Source organism: Salvia miltiorrhiza, chromosome 3 (genome assembly GCF_028751815.1).
Source record: "Salvia miltiorrhiza cultivar Shanhuang (shh) chromosome 3, IMPLAD_Smil_shh, whole genome shotgun sequence".
NCBI classification, from domain to species: domain Eukaryota; kingdom Viridiplantae; phylum Streptophyta; class Magnoliopsida; order Lamiales; family Lamiaceae; genus Salvia; species Salvia miltiorrhiza.
In genome coordinates, this window is record NC_080389.1 from 14,948,834 (window position 1) to 14,972,025 (window position 23,192).

The window sequence follows — 23,192 nt, forward strand, 5'->3', positions numbered from 1 at the left end:
AAAATTCAAGCTATACAAAAAATAAATTAAAATTAAAGTTATAAATCAAAATTTATTGAAAGTTCAGGCCATGAACTATAATTATTCCAAATATAAATCACATTAATATGAAATCGTCGTGTAAGAGAGAAGGAGATACAATTTTCCAGCCACCACAGAAAAGAGATAAAATTTCCATAATTGGATGGGAAAGTGAATTACACAATTATAGGAATCGACAAGATTATAAGACAGACGTCAATATTTGCATGACTTCTGCATTCACAACTTTATTGCTCCACTAAAATTACACTCCATTTCCTCCACAAATTGTATCGCTATTTGAGTATGTCATGAATTTCAAGAAAGCTACTGAAAATTGTGTGAGATATACTTATTAAAATTAAAAAATATATTTTGTGAATGAATCATAAAATATAAAAATATAATTTGTGAACGGAAGAAATAACCCTAGTAATAATTAGAAATCTTTATTATCCATGTAAAGAAAAAGGTTAGTTGCTAAATAATTTCCATTTCAATGTTTTTAATTAGTTCCAATTATTAAAATGTTTCAACAATATTTCAATTCTTTATTTTAATCATTCCAAAAGAAAAAGAAAAAGAACTCACAAAATTGAAAATCTAATTTACAATATTTTAAAAGTTTGAATTTATTAATATTATAAAATCCAAACAGAAAACATCACCAGATAAATATTCAAATATTTATTTAAAAATAAAAATAAAAATTGAAAATGGAGTAAGGCAAAAGAGGAGTCATAATCTGGGAAACTCGTGTAGCGAAACTACAGTTCCTCACTTCACTGTCTGCTAACTTTAAATGCCGCGTTTTTGTCGTCACCAAACCTAATTCAAACGCTCCACCAAACCTTTTAATTAATCCCACTTACTTCACCTTCCATGTCTCTCTTTTTATTTTGGCTATATATATATATATATATATATATATATATATATATATATATATCCCTACTTTTATTTTCTAAAATATGTTACTACAAATTTAACTTTCACATTAATTTTTTTTTATTTCGAAAAAAGTTGTTTTGAATACAATCTTTCGAAAAATATGGCTATATTTTTAAAATTTATAGTTATTCTTTTTATACAATTTTACATTGAATACATAATAATGCAGATATTTACTAAGTGATTCGTTATTCTGTTGCCTTATTCTATAAAGACACGATAAAACTTAAACTTTTTCTAGGTTAAATTTTTGTATATAAAGGTTATTAGCATCAAGATACATTAACTTTGGCCGATTTTTAATTTCCCATACTAATTATAAAGATGGTAGAAAAAAAATACATGGTCTAAACAATTATTATTGCAATTTTAACACTATTGAGATTTTCGTCCATAATAAAGCCGACATAACAGCACAGTGGCATAAATCGCATGAGTTGATTTCAATGTGACACTACAAAACAATATTGTTCTGGTTATGAAAAATTATGTTATCAAATAGCTACGCCAACTTTAAATTTTACAAAAATATCAATAATAGTAAAATTTACAATAATTATTAACTTTATTTTTTTATATTAACATCAATAATCATTTAAATAACAATGTAAGTTGTAAATATTTGTTCTTTTTTTTGGCAAAAAAAAAAATGGTGTAAGCAATCTTTTATATTTCCACTTTTTAAAAATTAATTAACACTAATAATTCCATTTCCATTTTCTTTTCTTCTTCCTTAGCGCACAGTACACCCCATACTTTTCCACACTAGCTTTGACAAATCCACACGCTATCCCTCTCGTCTCCTTCCTCGCACCTTCGCCCCCTTTTCGCCCCCATTTATACCCCACTCTCCTCCTCTCTCCTCTTCCTTCATCTTCATCTTCACCAATTCCTCGATTACTGTCTGCGCCAATTCAATTTCAACTACCGCGATTTTGAATTCTTCAATGGAGAACAATCAGTCTTCGTTTTGGCAGTTCAGCGACAACCTCCGCCTCCAGACGGGGAGCCTCGCCGATCTCTCGCTCAACGACTCAATCTGGAGCACCAACTACGCGGCCAAGCGGAGCGCCGAGGAGCGCCGCAACTTCGACTTCCGCAACGCCGGCGAAGCCACCTTCGGTAACGATCTCAAGTCGGATTTCAACGCCGGGTTCAGCAACGACGCGTGGAAGGCGCCGATCAACGATAGCTTCAATTACTCCGGGTACGGATCGGGCTCCGCCGGGCTGAACGGCGGGTTCAACAAGGGCGTGTACACGACGCCGCCGCCGTCGATGAATTTCAACAGCTATTACAGCAAGGGGAAGGGTTTCGCGAATAATAATGCTGTGATGAATGGGAAGATTAACAGGGGGAAAAACGACGAGGAGCACGGGGGGAAATTGGGGAAGAAGAACAGGGGGAATAAGGAGAGCGGTAAGGATAGCAACGGCGAGAACAAGACGGCAGTGGATAAGAGGTTTAAGACGCTGCCGCCGGCTGAGGCCTTGCCGAGGAATGAGACCATCGGCGGATACATTTTTGTTTGCAACAACGATACCATGGCGGAGAACCTTAAGCGCCAACTCTTTGGTACGTTTCCATTTCATCTTCTGGACGCTGTTTTGGTGAAATTGATCAGAAATTGCGAATATTTTCACGAAATCCAGAATCACTGTTTTCGATTTTGGCCGTGTTTATTTGTTTTATTGCGTATTCTCTGTTTTGGATTCGTATTAATCTGTAAATTCCCCAAAATTTCAGGTCTGCCACCGCGCTACCGCGACTCTGTGCGTGCAATAACGCCAGGGCTACCTCTCTTTCTCTACAACTACTCAACCCATCAGCTTCATGGAGTTTTTGAGGTTCGTGTTTTCTCAGATTAATAGATTGTTTGAAATTTTGGGATATCTGAAGATCTTGATAAATGATCGGAGCTAATTTTATTCGATTCATATAGTATGAAAACGATGGAGCTGAAGAAATCTTACTAATAAAGATAAAAATACTTAATTATGTATTTTATCAATCCACCATTTACTCAAATAGATTAGAACTTTGAAATATACTAATACCCTTCATATTTCAATTAAATGGTAGGATTCAAGAAATTTTAGTAACGAGGATAAGAATAGTCAATTATGCATCTTACCAATATGTCTATAGTTTGAACTTGTGTGAATGAATGAATGGTTAAGATTGGTGGGTGTTGTTGTTTCAGGCTGCAAGCTTTGGTGGAACCAACATCGACCCTACAGCTTGGGAGGACAAGAAAAACCAAGGGGAGTCGCGGTTCCCTGCTCAGGTCCGCGTGGTGACGAGGAAGATCTGCGAGCCGCTCGAGGAAGACTCCTTCCGCCCAATCCTCCACCACTACGACGGCCCTAAGTTCCGCCTTGAACTCAACATTCCTGAGGTACTCACTCAATTCATTTCTTGCTATTCATTACTATGTTCCCAATGGTTAAAACTACTTACATTCGATAGCGGTATATGTTGAATTACTCAATTATAAGTGAAGGGACAATAAGGAAGGGTTATTATTGAAAAATAGCCTATACTTTGATCTAACGCTGTTTAGGTTATAGTTCGAGTCAAAATTTCACTCCCAACTGTCATTGATTGACCTAAGAGTTCAAATTTTAATCCTAGTTAAACTTGGGCGTTTTCCGATGAGTCATGTCACCCCTTAGTTGGCTGGTTGGAATTTTAACTCGAGCTATAAACTGAACTACTACGTAAATAAGTTTATGTTATATTTGTAAATTTTATAAATTATGATTGAAAAGTTAAAAAGTCACCATGAGTTCAAAATTCCGATGAGTCATGTCACTGATTTTTACATAAATTTTGTCCTTTACTTCAAAATTAAAATTGAGCAAGTTCTAACTTCCAACATATTTTTATGGAAATGGGTGTTTTTATTTTTGCACTGTATTTTCAGTTTTGACCTTTTATCTTAACCTGATTTTGATGGTGGCAGGCTCTATCCCTTTTGGACATTTTTGCTGACACCAATGTTTGAGCTTGTGAGAAGATGAATGGTTGATGGAAGGAAGAAGAAGAATAGGCATTTTGGTTGGTTGTATATAGAAGAAGATATACATACATCTATCAAAGGAGTTTTGGGACTTCGCTTGTAATACAATATACTACTATAAATTAATTAATGTTTACTTGTGTAAGTGAAAAATAATGCTTGAAACAAATTGCTCTTTTTCTCAAGTCAAAGATGCAATAATTTTGATAAATCTATGTTTATGTTTCTTTTGTTGCCAACAAATTTTGATGCTATGGAAATGGAAATGCCATACATCTGTCTTGTGTGATTCTGACAATGTCTTGCACTATTATTCTCTCTTTCTTTTATTTATTCATTTTTCTTTTTTGGTGTGTGTGTGTTTTGTGATTGTGGGAATGTGCTGTAACCAACAATTTGATAGTTCTTGATGGAATGGGTCCAATGGGATGTCGAAACTTAACATTTTTCAATTTTATATTCCTGCAGTGAGTATATTCGTGCACTCAGATTATGCAATTATTCTGTTTCAGTTTAATGTTCTATTTTATGGGTTTAGGATTTATGGATAAAATTCGATGCCGTCTACGGTGGGTGGATTCAATTCTTGTGGATAATATCGTCTGTTTTATTGTTATTTAATTTACAATAAAAATATTCATATATCTTCACTTATTATATACTTTGATATTATTATCAAATTTGATATACGATGGTTCCTTCAAATTAATTAAAAGCAATCCCTTTCTTTCCACAAAATTAGTCTTACTTCAGTTTGAATAGATTAAAAAATGCATTTGATTTTCTTAAATAATACTACTATAATTTATAAGTATTTGTTCTGTTTTACTTTAAATGTATTATTTTATGCATCATTTTTTGAAATAATGACTAAGATCAATAAAAGTAATGTACTCACATAATAATTCTTTAGGTGAATCAAACTCTCAACTTATTAATGAAAGGGAAAGCATATTACTAATCTCTGTTATGTAATGTAAAGGCATAATTGACGCCAAAATCAGCTGCCTAAAGGAAGTTGTCGGTAGGGGAAACAAAAAAAAAAGGTGTCGGCAGATATTATTTTTTGTAATAATTTATTTTATTGTGAATAATATAGATTAGTATTCTACACACGATGTCTTAACATAAAATATGCATAAATTTATAAATAATATTAAAAAGAAAAAATATGCATATTTGAGATGGGGAAAATATTTTAAAAAAATAATTGTTCTCAAAATTTATAGGATGAAAGAGCTTGTACCTTTTGGCTATGCCCTTTAAGTTGATTTTATTTACTTATTATTTTATTTTTATATATAAACAAATTTGATGTGGTAACGTAGTTTATTTAATGACTTCTTCCATCTTAATTTTTACTATCCATGTTTTCGTGTTAGTTCGTCCCATATTTTGATATTCATTTTTATTTTTAATAAATTAAAATTGGTGAAATTTTACTCCACTTTAATTATTTTAAGACTTCTATTAAAATAAAATTTTTATTTCATTTACAGTCTCAACCACTTTATATAATATTTGGGAATTCAATCAAATTGAAGTCACAAAAATGAAATTTGATTTGATGTATATGAGGTGGTGGTATGTAATGAATGCGAGACTTATTAGAAAGCAACTACAAATATATAATTTCATTATCAAGATTAGGTTGGATGCCAATTCCACCAATTAACAATTTTTCTTACCTTTTCCTTCACGGGACGCTTCCTTCAGTTGAGAATATTAATGGTGGTTGGCTTTACCTTTTCTAGCTCATCACTACTCTTTATTAAAAATAAAAATCCATCCATAAAAAATGGATAATTGCTATTTAGATCTAAACTTTTGGATGTTATTGCAAATTGAATTCAACTTTTAAACAATTCATTAATATTCCAATATTTTGATTTATAGTAAATCCAACTCTCATGTTTTGCACAAATTTGGAGATGAGATTTTGACATCTTTGTGATGTCGAAATTCAAATTCGATTGATGATTTTTGAAGCTCATTATCTAAATTATATTCTTACATTGTCAATTTTATAGTCGGATGTCAGAAATTGCAACTAAAACAATCAAGAAGCGCTACTCTCATTTCAAATCACACTAATCACTGGACGTTCGATAATAAAACTGGCAACACAGGAGAATAATATAGACAACAGGTTACCAAAAATCTTTAGTCAGCTTTGAATTTCGACATCCAATGGATGTCTAAATCTCAGTTTCAAATTGTGCAAAAAAATTAAATGAACAAATTTATTACTATAAATCGAAAGGTTGAGACATTATAAAGATATATGTATTAAATATCTAATATAATTTGCAATATGATGATAGCAATTATCTCATATAAAAATACTATTATTTTTTATAAATATGGATTTCATCCTAACAAGGTAGAGAATTACCTCATTTTTCACACCAATTGTATCATATAGCAGAATATTATTATGCATTATGATGGAAAAAATATACTAATTTTTATATAAATATTAGTACATATTAAGAACGCAATGTGACATGGAGTTGACATTGTAGAAAACTACTTTGAATGGAGATTTAAATTAAATGTTTTTTTTTTCTTTTTCAGATAAAATTAAACCAACGATTAGATTATTGGGGTTACGGATTACCTATTCTATTCTTGTGTAATTGGGTTTCATCACTTTGCCAATCTTGTGAATTGATCAACTTTTGTGACTAGGAAAGCTATGATGCAAAATGACACCTAACAATGTGACTAAATTATTAGTGCTCATCTATTAGGACAATTTCAAAGCTTAGTTTTGTATTATTAATTCAAGAATATTAGGTCAACAAGTTTTGTGTTTTTTTTAAGTAAAAAAAAAGGCTAACGGAGAAGGGAAATGTTGTTGCTAAGTTGCTATAGGACTTTAATTAATTAACTAGTTTTAAGAAACTAATTGCGAAATTTAATTGTGATTTTCAAATACTTTATAAGCTACGCCTAAAGTTCGTAAACAATCAATATAACAATGGTATTGTCTTATTTTATAAATTGTATTTATAAAAGAAAGTTAAACAATCTATCTATATTTTAGATATGTAACTTTATGACCTCCATTTTTACTTTCCACCTCTAATATAACAACCCTCAAGCTACATAATAATTGCCCCATTTTCTTATTTTTTATTTTTGAAAGTCGGTACTTGCCATTGAAAAATTGACCGAAGTATATATTAACCTTATTATAAGATGTTCACTTTTTATTTGAAACAATAATGTAACTTCTTAGTTATTGTCAACATACTTTGTGGTACACACTATATGAAATACTAATATAATAAAAATAGATCAAAAATCAGATCTAATTTACTTGTATGGAAATGTTGAATGTAAACTAGAATATGAAAATGATAAGAAAAGCTTAATCTCCATTCCATAAACTGAGCTCTTTTATAGAGCAATTACAGAAGCCTAAGATAGGCGGTTAAACCATAATTAACTAACCCCCTAATCAGCTGCCACATCAACACTTAACTAACTTGATTAACAACTTTATAACTAATCTAATACAACCCCCACTGAACATAGACTATCCTTTATCAAAAGGAAGTTTGCTACATAGTTTCTGAAATAAAAGAGTAGTAACAGGTTTAGTAAAAATATCGGCAAGCTGATCTTCAGCAGATATGTGACGAACATCCAGTTCTTTCTTCAAGACCTTGTCACGAACAAAGTGAACATCAATTTCTATGTGTTTTGTACGAGCGTGAAGAACTGGATTAGACGCCATGGCAGTGGCACTGCGATTGTCGCACCAGATGACAGGAAGTTGAGGTGTAGTGTAGCCTATTTCTTTAAGCAACGAACTTATCCAGACCAATTCCATAGAAGTGTCTGCAAGCGAGCGATACTCAGCCTCTGTGGAACTTCGAGAGACAATACCTTGTTTCTTAGAACTCCATGATAAGAGATTGGAGCCTAGAAAGATGAAGTAACCTCCTGTGGATTTGCGGTCATCAATCGACCCTGCCTAGTCAACATCAAAGTAAGCAGTAAGATGGAGAAATGGAGAGGAGGTGAACTTGAGAGAGTAATGAAGAGAGCCATTGAGATAGCGTAAGAGGCGCTTGCATGCTTTCCACTGAAGCTCGGTCGGAGCTTGCAAGAATTGGCTCGGTTTATTCACCATAAATGAAATATCTGGCCTTGTAATTGTCAAGTATTGAAGAGCTTTAATGATGCTGCGATACAAAGTAGGGTTGGAAAATGGTGAACTATCAGTTTTATAGAGCTTTGTACCTGCATTATAAGGAGAGCTTTGGGGCATGCTGTCTAAGAGATTAGTTTTAGCCAAGAGATCTCTGATGTACTTATTCTGAGATAGGTAGAAGGCACCAGCTTTCTTTCTGACCTCAATACCCAGAAAGAAAGTAACACTTCCAAGAGTTTTAAGAGCAAATTCCTTGGATAAAGTTTGTATAAAACTATCAACCAAACTAGAATCTTCACTGGTGATGAGTATATCATCAACATACATAAGAACTAATAACAACTTTCCTGCCTTCCTCATATGAAAAAAAGGAGTGATCAGATGTTGAATACTTAAATCCATACCTGAGGAGATGATCCTTAAGCCTTTCATACCAAGCTCTAGGCGCCTGTTTTAGACCATATAACGACTTTTTCAATCTGCAAACCCAATTAGGATGAGTAGGATCTGCAAATCCAGGAGGTTGCTTCATGTATACTGGTATGTCAAGATAGCCATTAAGAAATGCATTGTTTATGTCAATATGTTGAATATCCCATTTAAATGTAGGAGCCAAAGAGAAGAGAAGCCTCACAGAAACTGGTTTAACAACCGGGCTAAAGGTTTTCAGAAAATCCGAACCTGCAATTGCTGAAAACCCTTAGCCACAAATCTGGCTTTGAGCTTATCAAGTGTATCATCAGCAAATAGTTTAACTCTATAAACCCATTTGCAATCAATAGGGTTCATATTTGAGTTGTGAGGTACAAGTTCCCAAGTATCTTTAACCAGTATAGCCTCAATCTCAGCTGCCATAGCAGCATACCAGAGAGGATTTGCAAGAACTTCAGAGTCAGAAATAGGCTCTGTAAACTTAACAGCCTAATCAGGTGTAATGTGAGCAGCACTAGGACCAGAGCAGGAGAAAGATGATGTTGTGGAAAGGAAAATCTGAGCACGAGGAACGGTGGAGGTGGCAATGTATATTTTAGGTTTAAAGATTCCAGCCTTTGATCTAGTGGCCATATGGTGTGTATTATGAGAGGGGGTGGAGGGGGGAGATGGGCTATTAGATGATGATGAAGAAGAATGAGGTGAGATATTAGGATTAGGGGAGGGTGCTCTGGTTGAGCTGGATAAAGAGTGAACTGGAGGAGTATTTTGTGCAGGCAAACTGTGAGTGGATGAAGAAGTATATGGAGTGTGTATATCCTGAGATGGCACAGGTGTTATAGGTGGTGGTTGTAGTAATGGAGGAAACATAGGATAGTGTCACAGGGTCCTCCTTCACTCTGAATTTTTCGCCCCGTGCAGCGCCGAATTCCCACATTCCGACCAGCTTCTTCCCTCACCAACACTCGTTTGACACTTAGAATGTATGAGGTTCTCGAATGTATTCACGAATCAAAGTTCACACGCAGCGGACATCTACATGAACAACCTTAAGCAACACACAACGATTTACGGGAACACCACGTCCCAACCATTAATTTTATTCCCACAATAAAATTACAAGGACCTATCTCTATGCTCAAGGCTCACGCACACACTCTACCCTCTGCACGTTCACAGCCAATTACAATATATAAATGTGATAGACAACCCCCATCACTAGGTAAAAACCGTCTACATGGCTGAGACTAATTGCTGGGTAGTTTTTCGCCCCACTAACTCCAAAACTGCCCATCGTGGGTTGTAGCAGTTGGCGCCCAGCAACTGCTTCACTCTGCTCCCTCTGATCTAGCCATCGACATCTCCAGAGCTGGTCTGCTCTGACCTCCCCGCGCTGGTCTGCTCTGACCTCACCGAGCTGGTCTGCTCTGACTTCGCAGAGCTGTTCTGCTCTGCCTCCAGAGCTGGTCTGCTCTGCCTCCAATGCCACTCAACATCGGCCATCCGTGTCTCACCTGGTACTCACCCGCACAATGTGTTGCTTCGCATCAACACTTGGCTTCGTTGCCCCATTTCTTGACAACCTTGCGCCAATCTGCCAAGGCACGTCGCACGGACTCGACGTGTCTCGGACCTCGCTTCTCAAGGGTCTAACAGATAGGAAGGAGGTGGAGTAGGTATTTGAGTAGAGATGGTGAAGAGTTTAGTATAAGGGAACTCAGTTTCATTAAAAAGGACAGACTTAGCAACATAAACTCTACCTGATGGATGAAGGTATCTATAACCTTTATGAAGTGGACTATATCCCAAGAATAGACACTTAGATGATCTAAACTGTAATTTGGAATTATTGAAAGGCCTAAGATACAGAGAAAGCAGCTACAACCAAAGGTTTTGAGAAGAGAGTAATCAGGATTATTTTGAAGAGACACTGATAAGGGGAGAGGTGTTCGAGAGTAGGTGTTGAAAGCCTATTTATTAGGTATACTGTTGTAGTGAAAGCATCCCACCAAGAATTTGGGAGGTAATTTGGTTGTGGCTAAGAGTGTCAATCCTAGTTCAACTATATGTCTGTGTTTTCTCTTTGATCTGCTATTTTGAGGATGAGTACAAGGGCAAGGATGCCTAAATTCAATACCTAGAGTTTCAAGATATGGTTTGAGTGATCTATATTCACCCCCCCCCAATCAGACTGCAGAGATTTTAGTGAGGTGTTAAACTGTCTTTCTATAAAGGTATGAAATCTTTTGAACACAGGAAGCACCTCAGATTTGACAGTTAAGGGAAAAATCCATGTAAATCTTGTGTAATCATCAATGAAATGGACATAGTATTTATAACCATCACAAGAAGGTAATGAACTAGGGCCCCAAACATCAATGTGTATGAGTTGAAGAGGAGCAGTAGTTTTTATTTCAACAGTAGGAAAGTTTAAGGCATGAATCTTGCCTATAACACAATCATCACAAAATTGTGAAGAAGAGAAGTTTACAGACTTATTCATAGCCGTAAGGGCTGACTTAAGAACTGATAAACATGCATTTTTACCTCATGGTGTGTCATTTTTGATGTTTAGTTATGAGGATTTTGTGTGTTTGTTGATTTATTTGAGCTTATATTGGTTTTTGGTCAAGAACTTGTCACTTGCTTGTGTTTGAACGTATTTTTCAGAAATAAAGAAGCAGAATTTGGAAGATTTGGCTGAAATAGAAGTTGTAGTTCATCTCGATAGGAGTTCGTGAGCGCAAACAGTTTGTAAATCGGAGTTCGGACGAGGGAGAACGAGCCAAAAAAAAATCACTGCGCAAGGCCGCGCGAGGTCGCGCGGTCCAGGCGCGCGGCCGCGCGACCCAGCCGCGCGACGAAGACAGACCTGCTGGACAGCGCGCGCGGGCGCGCGACCCGGCCGCGCGAGACGCCGTTTTTCCGCCCAAAATTCATTTTTTTTGTGATTTTGGGTATTTTTGAGAGCTACAAGTCCTAGGGCATATAAATACTCCCCAAGAACTTATTCTCTGCAACCTTTTATCATCTTATATCATATTTTACTTTTCCTGAGAGCTGAGGGAGACGGAGAACGGAGCAGAGCAAGATTGAAGATTCTCAACTATACTACGGTTTTATTGTTGAATGATTATTTGTATTTTTGAGATTTTGATTTCTAGTCATATGTCTATGTGTGGCTAGAATCCTTTTTCCCAGGGTTTAGGGAGTAGACATGATTTGAATTTCTGACTGTTTGATTCAATTAATTGAGATTGTTTTTCCTTTTTATGTTCTTGTTACAATTGTTTGCTTTATTGATTGGCCACCAATATAGCATAATCATAGGTTTTAATTTGAGATCGGGAGATGATAATTATTACCTGAACTAAGAACATAGAACACATATATTTAATTCTAAAGGGAATTGATATTTGTGAGGGCGTTAATCCTATGAGCTTTTAGGAGTTGCATGTTAGAAGTGCAATCCGGGGACGGTAGCCTTGCATGTAATCAACGGTTTGTATGCCACGGGAGTGGGTATAGACTAGTTTTGAGATTGCCTTAGGAATCATCTTATTAATTGAATTGAACATGTTAGTTAGGAGAATCTGTTGAAACCTTTGCCTTGGGAATTCTTCTCTTCTCTGTTTCTTTGTTTCCCAGCTTGATTTATTTGTTTCCTGTTATTTATTTATTTAGTTTTTAAAAACTAAAACTCTTAATTTCGTTTGTCCAGATAGAGGAATAATAATCTAGGATAGGCATTGGTAAATTCAGTCTCTGTGGAATACGACCTTGCTTGCTACTGTACACAATTGCACCCGTACACTTGCGGCGTGTTAATAAAATAGCGAACAAGTTTTTGGCGCCGTTGCCGGGGACTGATTTTTATCAGTACTATTCTGTTAATTGTTTGATACTACTCTGGATTTTTTTTTTCTGTTATTTATTTTTCTGTTCTTTATTTTTCCTGCGGTTTTGATTCTTGCGTTGGAGTTTTCTAGGTAGTGCATGAACACGCGATCTCAGAAGCTTCCTCTTGAAGATTTTGATCCTGAGATTGAAGCTACGCTCCGCCGCAAGAACAGCCAAGCAAAGCAAGATAATTTGGATTCTATGGCCACTGCGGAAGAAGTCCGTGCGTTGAGAGAGCAGTTGCAGGCGGTGTTGGATGCTCAGAAAAATGCTGCTGAGCAGAAACAGCCACCTATTGATGAGGCATTTACTCCACTGTACCAGTACCAAGAGCCGCCCAGAGTCAACGCGAATAACTTCGAGCTAAGGACTGGGCTGATTACCATGGTGCAGCAAAACCAATATGGAGGTAAAGCCGTGGAGGACCCAAATGCGCATCTGGCGCAATTCTTGGAGTTGTGCAGCACTGTCAAGATGAACGGAGTCCCAGATGACATCATACGACTCCGCCTTTTCCCATTCTCACTCCGGGATAAGGCAAAGTCATGGTATCATACTTTGCAGTTGGGAGCTAATCCTGTGTGGGAGGATTTGACTGATCTTTTCCTGCGGAAGTTCCATCCTCCCGGGCTCACATTAAAGTTAAAGATGGAGATTCTCCAATTCCAACAGTTCGATGGAGAGACACTAGCAGAGACATGGGAGAGATACCGGGAGAAGTTGAGGAAGTGCCCGTCCCATGGCTTCGATGAGGGGACTCTGGTGGTCATGTTCTATAACGCTTGTGGAGAGCGCACCAGGATGTTCATGGATACAACTGCAGGGGGCTCATTGCTCAAGAAGGGAAGCGCAGAAGCGATGGAGATCATAGAAAGTATGGCAGCTGCCAGCTACCAATGGTCGTCCGAGAGGGTGCAGCTGAAGAAAGTTGCTGCTGCTTCCAGCTCAGATCCCATGGCATTGATTTTGACTCAGCTGGCAGAGATGAACTCGAAAATCAATGCTATGACTGTTGGCAATTCTGAGCCAGCTGTAGAGATCCCGACAAGCGTAGAAGACGTCAACTACATCAATGGCAGAAACTATGGGAACTTTCAGCATGGGCAACAGGGTGGATACAATAGTGGACAGCAGTTTCATCATGGAGGGCGTCCACATCCCAATTTGGCTTATGGGAATCCCAACAATGCAATCCAACCTCCACCAGGCTTCTCTGTTACGAATGGAATCATTAATGAAGAGAAGAAGCCAAATATAGAGGAGCTGATGATGAAGTTCATCTCCAAGGCAGATGAGAGGATGGAAAAGCTAGAGTCTAATGCCGTTGCTGTGGGGACTCAAATGAAGATGTTTGAGACCCAATTGGGTCAAATATCCACCGCCGTCAACAAACTCCAACAGTCGGGTAACCTCTTAAACAATGCCAAGGTGAACCCAAAGGAGCAGTGCATGGCCATTGGGTTAAAGAGTGAAGTCACCTCAGATTGCAGCCATGGATCTCGTGAGATGGAGAGACCAGAGCTATCGTGGAGAGTCTGGGAGGAAGGCCGACGACTTCCACCTCATCTGCGTCCTCCTGGGTGGATGCCGTTTCCCCAGCATCATTTTAAGATGGTTGATCTGCCGAGCAGGACTACACAGGAAGGGGCTATGACGGCAAAAGAAGAGAGTGCACAGCTGATTGAAGAAAGAGCAGAGGAGGTCACTGTTGAGGTTTCTGGCAAAAAGAAGGATGAAAAACAGACAGCTACTTCACCAGCAACTGTGACTATACCTCTCCCTCAGCGCCAGAAGAAAGAGAAGGGACAAGAGCAGTTCTCCAAATTCTTAGAGATCTTCAGGAAAGTACATATTAATATTCCATTGGTGGAAGCACTGCAGGAGATGCCGCAGTATGCTAGATTCCTGAAGGACATTATCTCGAGGAAGAGAAGGCTGGGAGAGTTTGAGACGGTGAATCTCAATGAAGAATGCAGCGCAATCTTGCAGAGGAAGCTGCCGGCGAAGGTCAAAGATCCGGGTAGCTTCACACTTTCCTGCATTATTGGAGGCCAGCAATTCAGAAGGTCACTCTGCGACTTGGGGGCAAGCATCAATCTCATGCCGTTATCTGTTTTCAAGCAGGCTGGCGATTGGAGAGTTGAAGCCGACATCTATGAGGCTGCAGATAGCGGACAGATCGATTACCTATCCGCGTGGAATTGTGGAGAATGTGCTTGTGAAGGTGGGGGATTTTATTTTCCTTGCAGATTTTGTGGTTCTAGACATTGAGGACGACAATAAAATCCCGCTGATTTTGGGGCGCCCGTTCCTTGCAACGGGAAGAGCTTTGATTGATGTGGAGAAAGGAGAGCTCACGTTGAGAGTTCATGAGGAAAGCCAAACGTTTCATGTCTATGAACCATGCCACATCCAAGAAGATGAAGTGCCCAAGAAAGCTAAAGATCCGGGCAAGGTAAGTGTTGATATTTTTAATATTTTTGATACGGATCCTTTTTCTTGGCAGGACCCAGGTGATCGAAAGTTGAAATGAGGCATTTTGGCTAGCAAGAGTGGGAGGGAGCAGCTGTTCGCAGAACTGTTTGTACCAGCCTCCTTGATGAGTTTGATGTTCTGTCGAGCTAACGACGTTAAAAATAGCGCTTATTGGGAGGCAACCCAATCTTGGTTAGTTCGTTTCTTTTCGTTTGTTAGTTGTTTTTGTGCCCCACAAATCCTTTTCAAACTTATTCTCCTTAGTGGTGAATAAGTTTGGGGGGGATGTGTCTTTGTGGGTGCACTTTTCTTTTTGGTTGTTCTTGTTTGTTTTGTCGTTGAGTTCCCTTAGTCTTGCTTTGGTGGTTTCTTCGTGATGTACCTTGATGATGATGCGAGTTGTGTAGAGTCTTGTTAGATAACTGGCTCATGATGATTTCTGCTTTAAACTTGTGAAATTGCATGCGTTTGTGTTGATATTGTTGTGATTGAGCATGATTGATGAATGATAAGCATGGTCTCTATGTGTTTGCAATCAATGAAATAAGCTGTGAGATTTGAGCCTTGACTGTCATTATTTTTACAGTCTTATTTCTTATTCTTGAGTGATTGCTCGAGCTTGCATGTGTCTCACTAGAACTTGTCTTGGTTTCTCCCTCGAGGTCACGTAGTGTGCTTAATAACTTTGAGATGATAGAAGGCCATCTTTGCTAGCCTATTTATCCCTTATTTGTCCTATATCTTTATATGATCCTAGTTCGCCCCCTTTGAGCCTTATTTTTCCATATTCTTTGATTTAGCTATGTGTGGGAGCTTGGAGATTATTTGATAGGAGATAATTGGGTTGTGGAGATAAATGATCATGAGTTATGTTTTGTGGTTTTAAATTGAAAATCCTAGTACCCTACAAGAGTTGTTGAAAGAAAAAAAGAAGGAATGGTGGAGAAAAGAAAAAAAAAACAAAGAAAAAAAAAGATGAAAAGAATTGGAAAAAATGGGTACATAGGATGCATTAGAGAGACATAATGTTATGAGAAATAATTGTTGAGTTGTGATGATTTTCGTATTGAAAATTTTGGTTTTGCGGAAGGTGGAGGATAGAATTGAGTAAGAATGCTATAAGGTTGGTGATTATGCTACATTGAGAGTATCTATTAGTCACTTAGCCAAATATATTCTACCCTACCAAAGAGCCTACATTACAACCCTCAATAAAGACCTTTTTGATCTTAGTTATAGGAGCACACATTTAGTGGTGGAGAGGTGAGACGATTGACAAGCTTATGGATGAGTACTTGTTTAACTTGAACTGAGCGTATACACGTCCTTTTTTATTGATACACTTGAGAGTTGAGAGTTCTTATTTTCTTTATCCTTTTGGTGAGGATTGCAATTCATTGAGACCATAATTTGAATTTGTCGTGAGTGTGATATCTAGATGATTGGAGATACAAATGCATGTTGGTAATTTTGTTGACAAATCTGAAGCCACAATGTTATCCACTTTTCTCTACGCTCTTGTTGATTCATTCTTGGTTCATCTTTGTTTTGTCCGAGGACGGACAATAGTTCAAGTTTGGGGGGTTGATAAACATGCATTTTTACCTCATGGTGTGTCATTTTTTATGTTTAGTTATGAGGATTTTGTGTGTTTGTTGATTTATTTGAGCTTATATTGGTTTTTGGTCAAGAACTTGTCACTTGCTTGTGTTTGAACGTATTTTTCAGAAATAAAGAAGCAGAATTTGGAAGATTTGGCTGAAATAGAAGTTGTAGTTCGTCTCGATAGGAGTTCGTGAGCGCAAACGGTTCGTAAATCGGAGTTCGGACGAGGGAGAACGAGCCAAAACAAAATCACTGCGCAAGGCCGCGCGGTCCAGGCGCGCGGCCGCGCGACCCAGCCGCGCGACGAAGACAGACCTGCTGGACAGCGCGCGCGGGCGCGCGACCCGACCGCGCCAGACGCCGTTTTTCCGCCCAAAATTCGTTTTTTTTTGTGATTTTGGGTATTTTTGAGAGCTACAAGACCTAGGGCATATAAATACTCCCCAAGAACTTATTCTCTGCAACCTTTTATCATCTTATATCATATTTTACTTTTCCTGATAGCTGAGGGAGATGGAGAACGGAGCAGAGCAAGATTGAAGATTCTCAACTATACTACGGTTTTATTGTTGAATGATTATTTGTATTTTTGAGATTTTGATTTCTAGTCATATGTCTATGTGTGGCTAGAATCCTTTTTCCCAGGGTTTAGGGAGTAGACATGATTTGAATTTCTGACTGTTTGATTCAATTAATTGAGATTGTTTTTCCTTTTTATGTTCTTGTTACACTTGTTTGCTTTATTGATTGGCCACCAATATAGCATAATCATAGGTTTTAATTTGAGATCGGGAGATGATAATTATTACCTGAACTAAGAACATAGAACACATATATTTAATTCTAAAGGGAATTGATATTTGTGAGGGCGTTAATCCTATGAGCTTTTAGGAGTTGCATGTTAGAAGTGCGATCCGGGGACGGTAGCCTTGCATGTAATCAACGGTTTGTATGCCACGGGAGTGGGTATAGACTAGTTTTGAGATTGCCTTAGGAATCATCTTATTAATTGAATTGAACATGTTAGTTAGGAGAATCTGTTGAAACCTTTGCCTTGGGAATTCTTCTCTTCTCTGTTTCTTTGTTTCCCAACTTGATTTATTTGTTTCCTGTTATTTATTTATTTATTTAGTTTTTAAAAACAAAACTCTTAATTTCGTTTGTCCAGATAGAAGAATAATAATCTAGGATAGGCATTGGTAAATTTAGTCTCTGTGGAATACGACCTTGCTTGCTACTGTACACAATTGCACCCGTACACTTGCGGCGTGTTAATAAAATAGCGAACAAGAACATTTTTAACATGGATGTCCTAGTCTATTATGCCAAAGAGTTACATCAGAGAAAGAGTTTGCTACAAAACACTGGCCTGGATTTTTGAGATGAGTAGTGACTGATGGTGTCTTGGTCAAGTCCATATGATACAGTCCCTCCCTAAGTTTGCCTTCCAGTAGGGTTTGATGAGTAAGTTTGTCCTTAACAAAACAAGAGGTAGAGTGAAATTCAAGATATACACTGTTATCGTGAGCGAATTGAGATATACTGAGTAGGCTTTTAGTAATATGAGGGACATATAAGATGTTATTAAGAGCAATAGTTTGTGTGGACTGAGAGCAAGGTAAAATAGTGGATCCAACATGAGTGATGGGGAGTTGAGATCCATTACTAGGGATGGCAGTGGATCCTGGACCCGGTCCAGATCTGTGGATCCAGATCCGATTTTACGGATCTGGATCTCAATTTCTTGGACCCGCGGATCTGGATCTTAATTTTTTAAACGGATCTGGATCTAGATCTGAAAATTTGAGATCCGGATCCGACCCAGATCCGACCCGTGGATCCGTTTTATTTAATATATATTATTTTATTAATAATATTAGATATATTTAAAATTAAAAACATTAAAAACAATATAGTCACAACTTAAACCCTATACTCTCGGATCTCGGTTCCTCACCTCACTTTTTCTCCCTCACTCTCACTCACGACTCACCCGCCGCCTCAACCCTCCTCCATTTCCAGCTCGCCGCTTCCTCACCCGCCGGCCGCCGTCGCCTCTCCCGCACGCCGCCCTCTCCAGTTCTCCCGCACGCCCCGTCCTCTGGAGTTCTCCCGCTAGCCGCCCCTCTCACCTCACGCTACGCCTGCCGCCTCACTCTCATCTCCGGCCGTCTCCCTTTCCAGTTCGCTCTTCGCCGCCGCCTCACTCACCCGACCAGACACTCCAGTTCTCGCCTCCTCTGTCATCTCGCCGACCAGCTCGCTGCACCGGTCGCCGCCGAACTCCACTGCCGCCGCCGTTCAGCCATGTCTACCACAGAATGTTCTCAATCCACAGGATGCCCTTAATCCAATGTTAGATTTTGATTTCTGAAATTGTGTTAGATTTTGATTTTGATTTGATTCTAATTTATGAAGTTGTGTTAGATTCGGATTTTGGATTTTATTTATGAAATTGTGAGAAATTCTGATTTATGAAGTTGTGGCATCATAAACGGATGAAAGAAAACGGATGAAGATTTTGATCTCTGTTTTTGAATGGCCCCGAAGAGGAAGAAAGAATTGGGGCAATTTTGTGGCGTCATTTTTATTGGATGAATGTATAATTAGATGGTGTTGATTTTGTGTATTATTTTTTGAATTTAATTTAAATTAGTAGATCCATGGATCTGGACCCGTGGACCCGCGGATTTGACGGATCTGGATCTGGATCCAAAATTTTCAGATCCACGGATCTGGATCCGGATCTGGATGTGGTATATGAAAATGGATCTGGATCTGGTATTGGCCAGACCCGGTCCAGATCTGGCCCGTTGCCATCCCTATCCATTACCTACAGTGACGGATTCAGAGCCAGTGTAAGGAGTTTGGATTCGAAGATTACTCAGGTCTGATGTAACATGAGCAGAGGCTCCAGAGTCCAGATACCAATCGGATGAGGAAGTTGTAGTAGTGTTTGAGTTCATAATGTATGCAGTAGGTGTGGAGTGAGTAGGCATAGATCTAGCCACCTGCGAGGAAGAAGTTTGCTGCAAATACTGATTAGATGAAGAATCAACATGAGCAGTGGTCAGTGTTAGCCTGAGGGTGAGATCTTTGAGTTGAGTTTGGCTCCGGTCCAGTAAAGCTCACATCGAACCGTTTGTAGCACTTGAGTGCTACATGATTGGATTTGCCACAAAGTTGGCAGATCGGCTTGTTGTTTGAAGAGTACCTACCTCCTCCTCTGCCGCGGTTGCTAGATCCTCTACCAGATCTACCTCATCTTCCTCCAAAATTTTGATAAGTAACATTAGCTTGAGGAGCAATAGACTGAGAAATGGTGTTAGTCATTGCAGAAGCCTGATTCTGCAGGCGTAGTTCATGAGTTTGCAATGCAAATTGCACTTCATGTAAAGACATCTCATCAGATCTAGAGGATAGTAAGACACTTATACTTTCGAATTCTGCACCTAAGCCTTGAAAGATATAGGAAATGAGATCGGTTTACCGATGTTGAAGAGTTGATCGGAGAGTTCTCTGAATTTGAGAATATATTCATCAATGGATGAATCGCCTTTCTTCATGAGTTGCAGTTGAGTGCACAATTGCATAGCTCTCGCCTTGGATTGAGAATGGAAAAGTGTCTCAAACGTGCTCCAGATCTGAGCTGCAGTAGTGCAGCGACCAATGTACCCCATCATTTGGGGAGAAATGGAGAAAAGTAACCAGCTAAACATGAACTGGTCACGACACAGCCAATTGAGATACTCCAGATTTGACTCGGATGCTGTTGTTGCTGATTCTGATTCCAGAAATTGTGGAGGAGATTTATGGTGAAGAAGTATATCTTCAAATCCATAAGCACGAGCTGTAGCTATTACTTGAATTTTCCAGAAACTGTAATTGGATCTGTCCAATTTGAGTGTAATAGGGTGCATAGCAGGTAGTGTGGATGAAGTTTGGGTAGTTTGATTCATGGTGTGGAATGGAGATGAAAGAGAAGAAGATGTGAATTTAGCGGAAGCAACAAATTAGTTTTGGATCGGAAAAAATGAGCTCGATACCATGTTGAATGTAAACTAGAATATGAAAATGATAAGAAAAGCTTAATCTCCATTCCATAAACTGAGCTCTTTTCTATTGCAATTACAGAAGCCTAAGATAGGCCGTTACACCATAATTAACTAACTCCCTAATCAGCTGCCACGTCAACACTTAACTAACTTGATTAACAACTTTATAACTAATCTAATAGGAAAAATCATTAATAAAGGGTCTATAGCTCAGTGGTAGAGCATTTGACTGCAGATCAAGAGGTCACCGGTTCGAACCCGGTTGGGCCCTTATTCAAATTTGTATTTTTAATGTCTAATTTATTTATTTATATTTTTTTTAGGTTCTATAACTCTAATTTTATTTATTTATATATTTTTTTAAGTTCCAGTACATATAGTAGTAGTCTTTAATTTATTTGTTTATATTTTTATATTTTTAATGTCATTCATTTAGTTCCAAATACAAGTTATACTAACTCTAATTTATTTATTTATATTTAGTTATTATTTGTTTATATTTTTATATTCTTAATGTCATTCATTTAGTTGCAAATACAAATTATACTATTCTTATTTATTTATTATATATATATATATATATATATATATATTAGACAACTAGTTTTGCTCCCGTGCGATACACAATATTAATTATTTAATTAAATTATTAAAAAGTATAAGTAATCTATACCTTTTAAACTTGAATGTCTTTTTATTATATAACTATAATAACATTAGTAATATTTTCATAACTTAAAAGATAACATTCATAATTTTTTTAAACTTATATAAGATAGATCTCACTAATACTATAATTGTTCAAATAAAGGTGACTTTTTATAGTTGTAAGTGAGTCAAATCAATGACCATTATGTCAATTAACAACATATCTTTATCAACGATCATTATTAGCTAGTTAAATGTCCAGCAAAAAAATATCCATCTATTTTTTATTTTATGTTTCTACTAAGCAAAAAAGATTTTCTAAAAAAATTTATGCATATTAGCAAAAAAGATTTTCTAGAAGTTTTATTCTTTGATGAATATTATGCAACTCAGAATTTTTTCAAAATACTTCATTCTTCCCTATATAATTGATGAATATTATACAACTCAGAATTTTTTCAAAATACTTCATTCGTCCCAATTATATAGGCTAATTGAATTCTGCATAAGGATTAAGAAAATCATTGAAAAACAAATATACAAGTAACTTCCTAATATGCCCGTATTTATTATTTGAGAATACATTAATATTAGAGTTAATCAAAGAACTAAATAGACATATATTTATAAATAATTTAAAAATGCATTACCTTTTATAAAAATCGACCTATATTTTGGGATATCTGGAAAAAAAATTAAAAATAAGTCTATTTAATTGAGATGGATATAATATATTTTATCAATGCGGATCAGGACAATTATTAAAATGAGGTTTATTATAAAGTGAAAAAGAAAAAACATCCTTTGAAAGCACAAGATGCAGACTAAGGGCACAAAACTAAAAAAGCGAAGGAGAACAACTCAAAAAGGAAAGTCAGGATCATTATCCAAATCATCCGACCAACGCCTATGCGGATCAGGACAATAGAGATGAGAAGAAGTTGAATGATTGTTGTGAGCACATTAAAATTTGTACTCTTTTTCGGTGTGAATCTATGATTCTTTTAGATAAATTTGAAACTAAAATAAATTAAATTTTTTAATGGAATGAATTAGATGAGGAAAATGACATAAGATAACATAAAAAGTTTAAGATTTTTTTTTAAGAAAGTAAATGATTTTTTTTTTAAATTCAATTAAGTGAAATTATTTTGAATTGACATTTTCACATTCTTACTTTCTTTTAATAGAGAAATAGACGCTTCATGAAAAAAAATGATTATCTTCATAAGTTCAAATTGTAATAATGAAATTGATTTGATTCTAAATTTTTAATCATACTCTTCTCTTAGTTCGTATGTTCTACTGAAAAATTATAAAGTTGGTAACAAATGTAGTAAATCACTTGTCTTGATTGAGAGCTAGTGAGCTATTACTCTATAATGTCCTCAAATTTTTAAAGGTGAAAATTTAATGTTTTTATGTTTATGTATGCGAGTGACAAATTACTTTTATTGAACTACTTTGATTACATATAATATTACATATTATGAGTTATTTTGTTTAAACAACTATGATTTAGAATATTTGGATGTTTTTGGGCCTTCTGTACTATTATTATATGGATATATATTAGATTAAATTAATGAACATTCATAGACTATAATATCTCATCTATTGTAGATTAAAATCAATATATGTATATATATATATATACATATATTGTATGGAATATATCATTTATATAACATAATATGTTATTAATTGTATATAAGTAAATCTTCTTAAGTTTATTACATGACACTATAGAAATAACATTCAATTAAAATATTAAAATTAATTTATTGTCATGAGTTATGTCATTGTAACATTAATTATTAATTGTTGATTATCAATACATATATATGATATGCCATTTATACATATCATTTTTAGAAATTATAACGATAATATGTAGTTGTTATTATATACTACTACT

The 23,192-nt window shown here is 36.6% G+C and overlaps 1 protein-coding gene and 1 non-coding gene across 3 annotated transcripts; both read left to right on the forward strand.

Annotated features, from left to right (window-relative positions):
• The first annotated feature begins 992 nt into the window (after positions 1 to 992).
• LOC131017782 (B2 protein-like) lies at positions 993 to 4,205 on the forward strand. Of its 2 annotated transcripts, XM_057946505.1 has the most exons (4): positions 993 to 2,547; positions 2,719 to 2,819; positions 3,176 to 3,370; positions 3,938 to 4,205. In XM_057946505.1, exons 1-4 carry the CDS (start codon positions 1,920 to 1,922, stop codon positions 3,977 to 3,979), a joined length of 966 nt encoding a protein of 321 aa, XP_057802488.1. In that variant the 5' UTR covers positions 993 to 1,919; the 3' UTR covers positions 3,980 to 4,205. The 2 variants fall into 2 exon arrangements, with proteins under 2 accessions (XP_057802488.1, XP_057802487.1); XM_057946504.1 differs by having other exon boundaries at positions 1,694 to 2,547; positions 3,176 to 4,205.
• A 16,620-nt stretch (positions 4,206 to 20,825) lies between these two features.
• On the forward strand, positions 20,826 to 20,897 carry TRNAC-GCA (transfer RNA cysteine (anticodon GCA)). The gene has a single exon. It is a non-coding gene; the product is annotated as a tRNA-Cys (tRNA).
• The last annotated feature ends 2,295 nt before the right edge of the window (positions 20,898 to 23,192 follow it).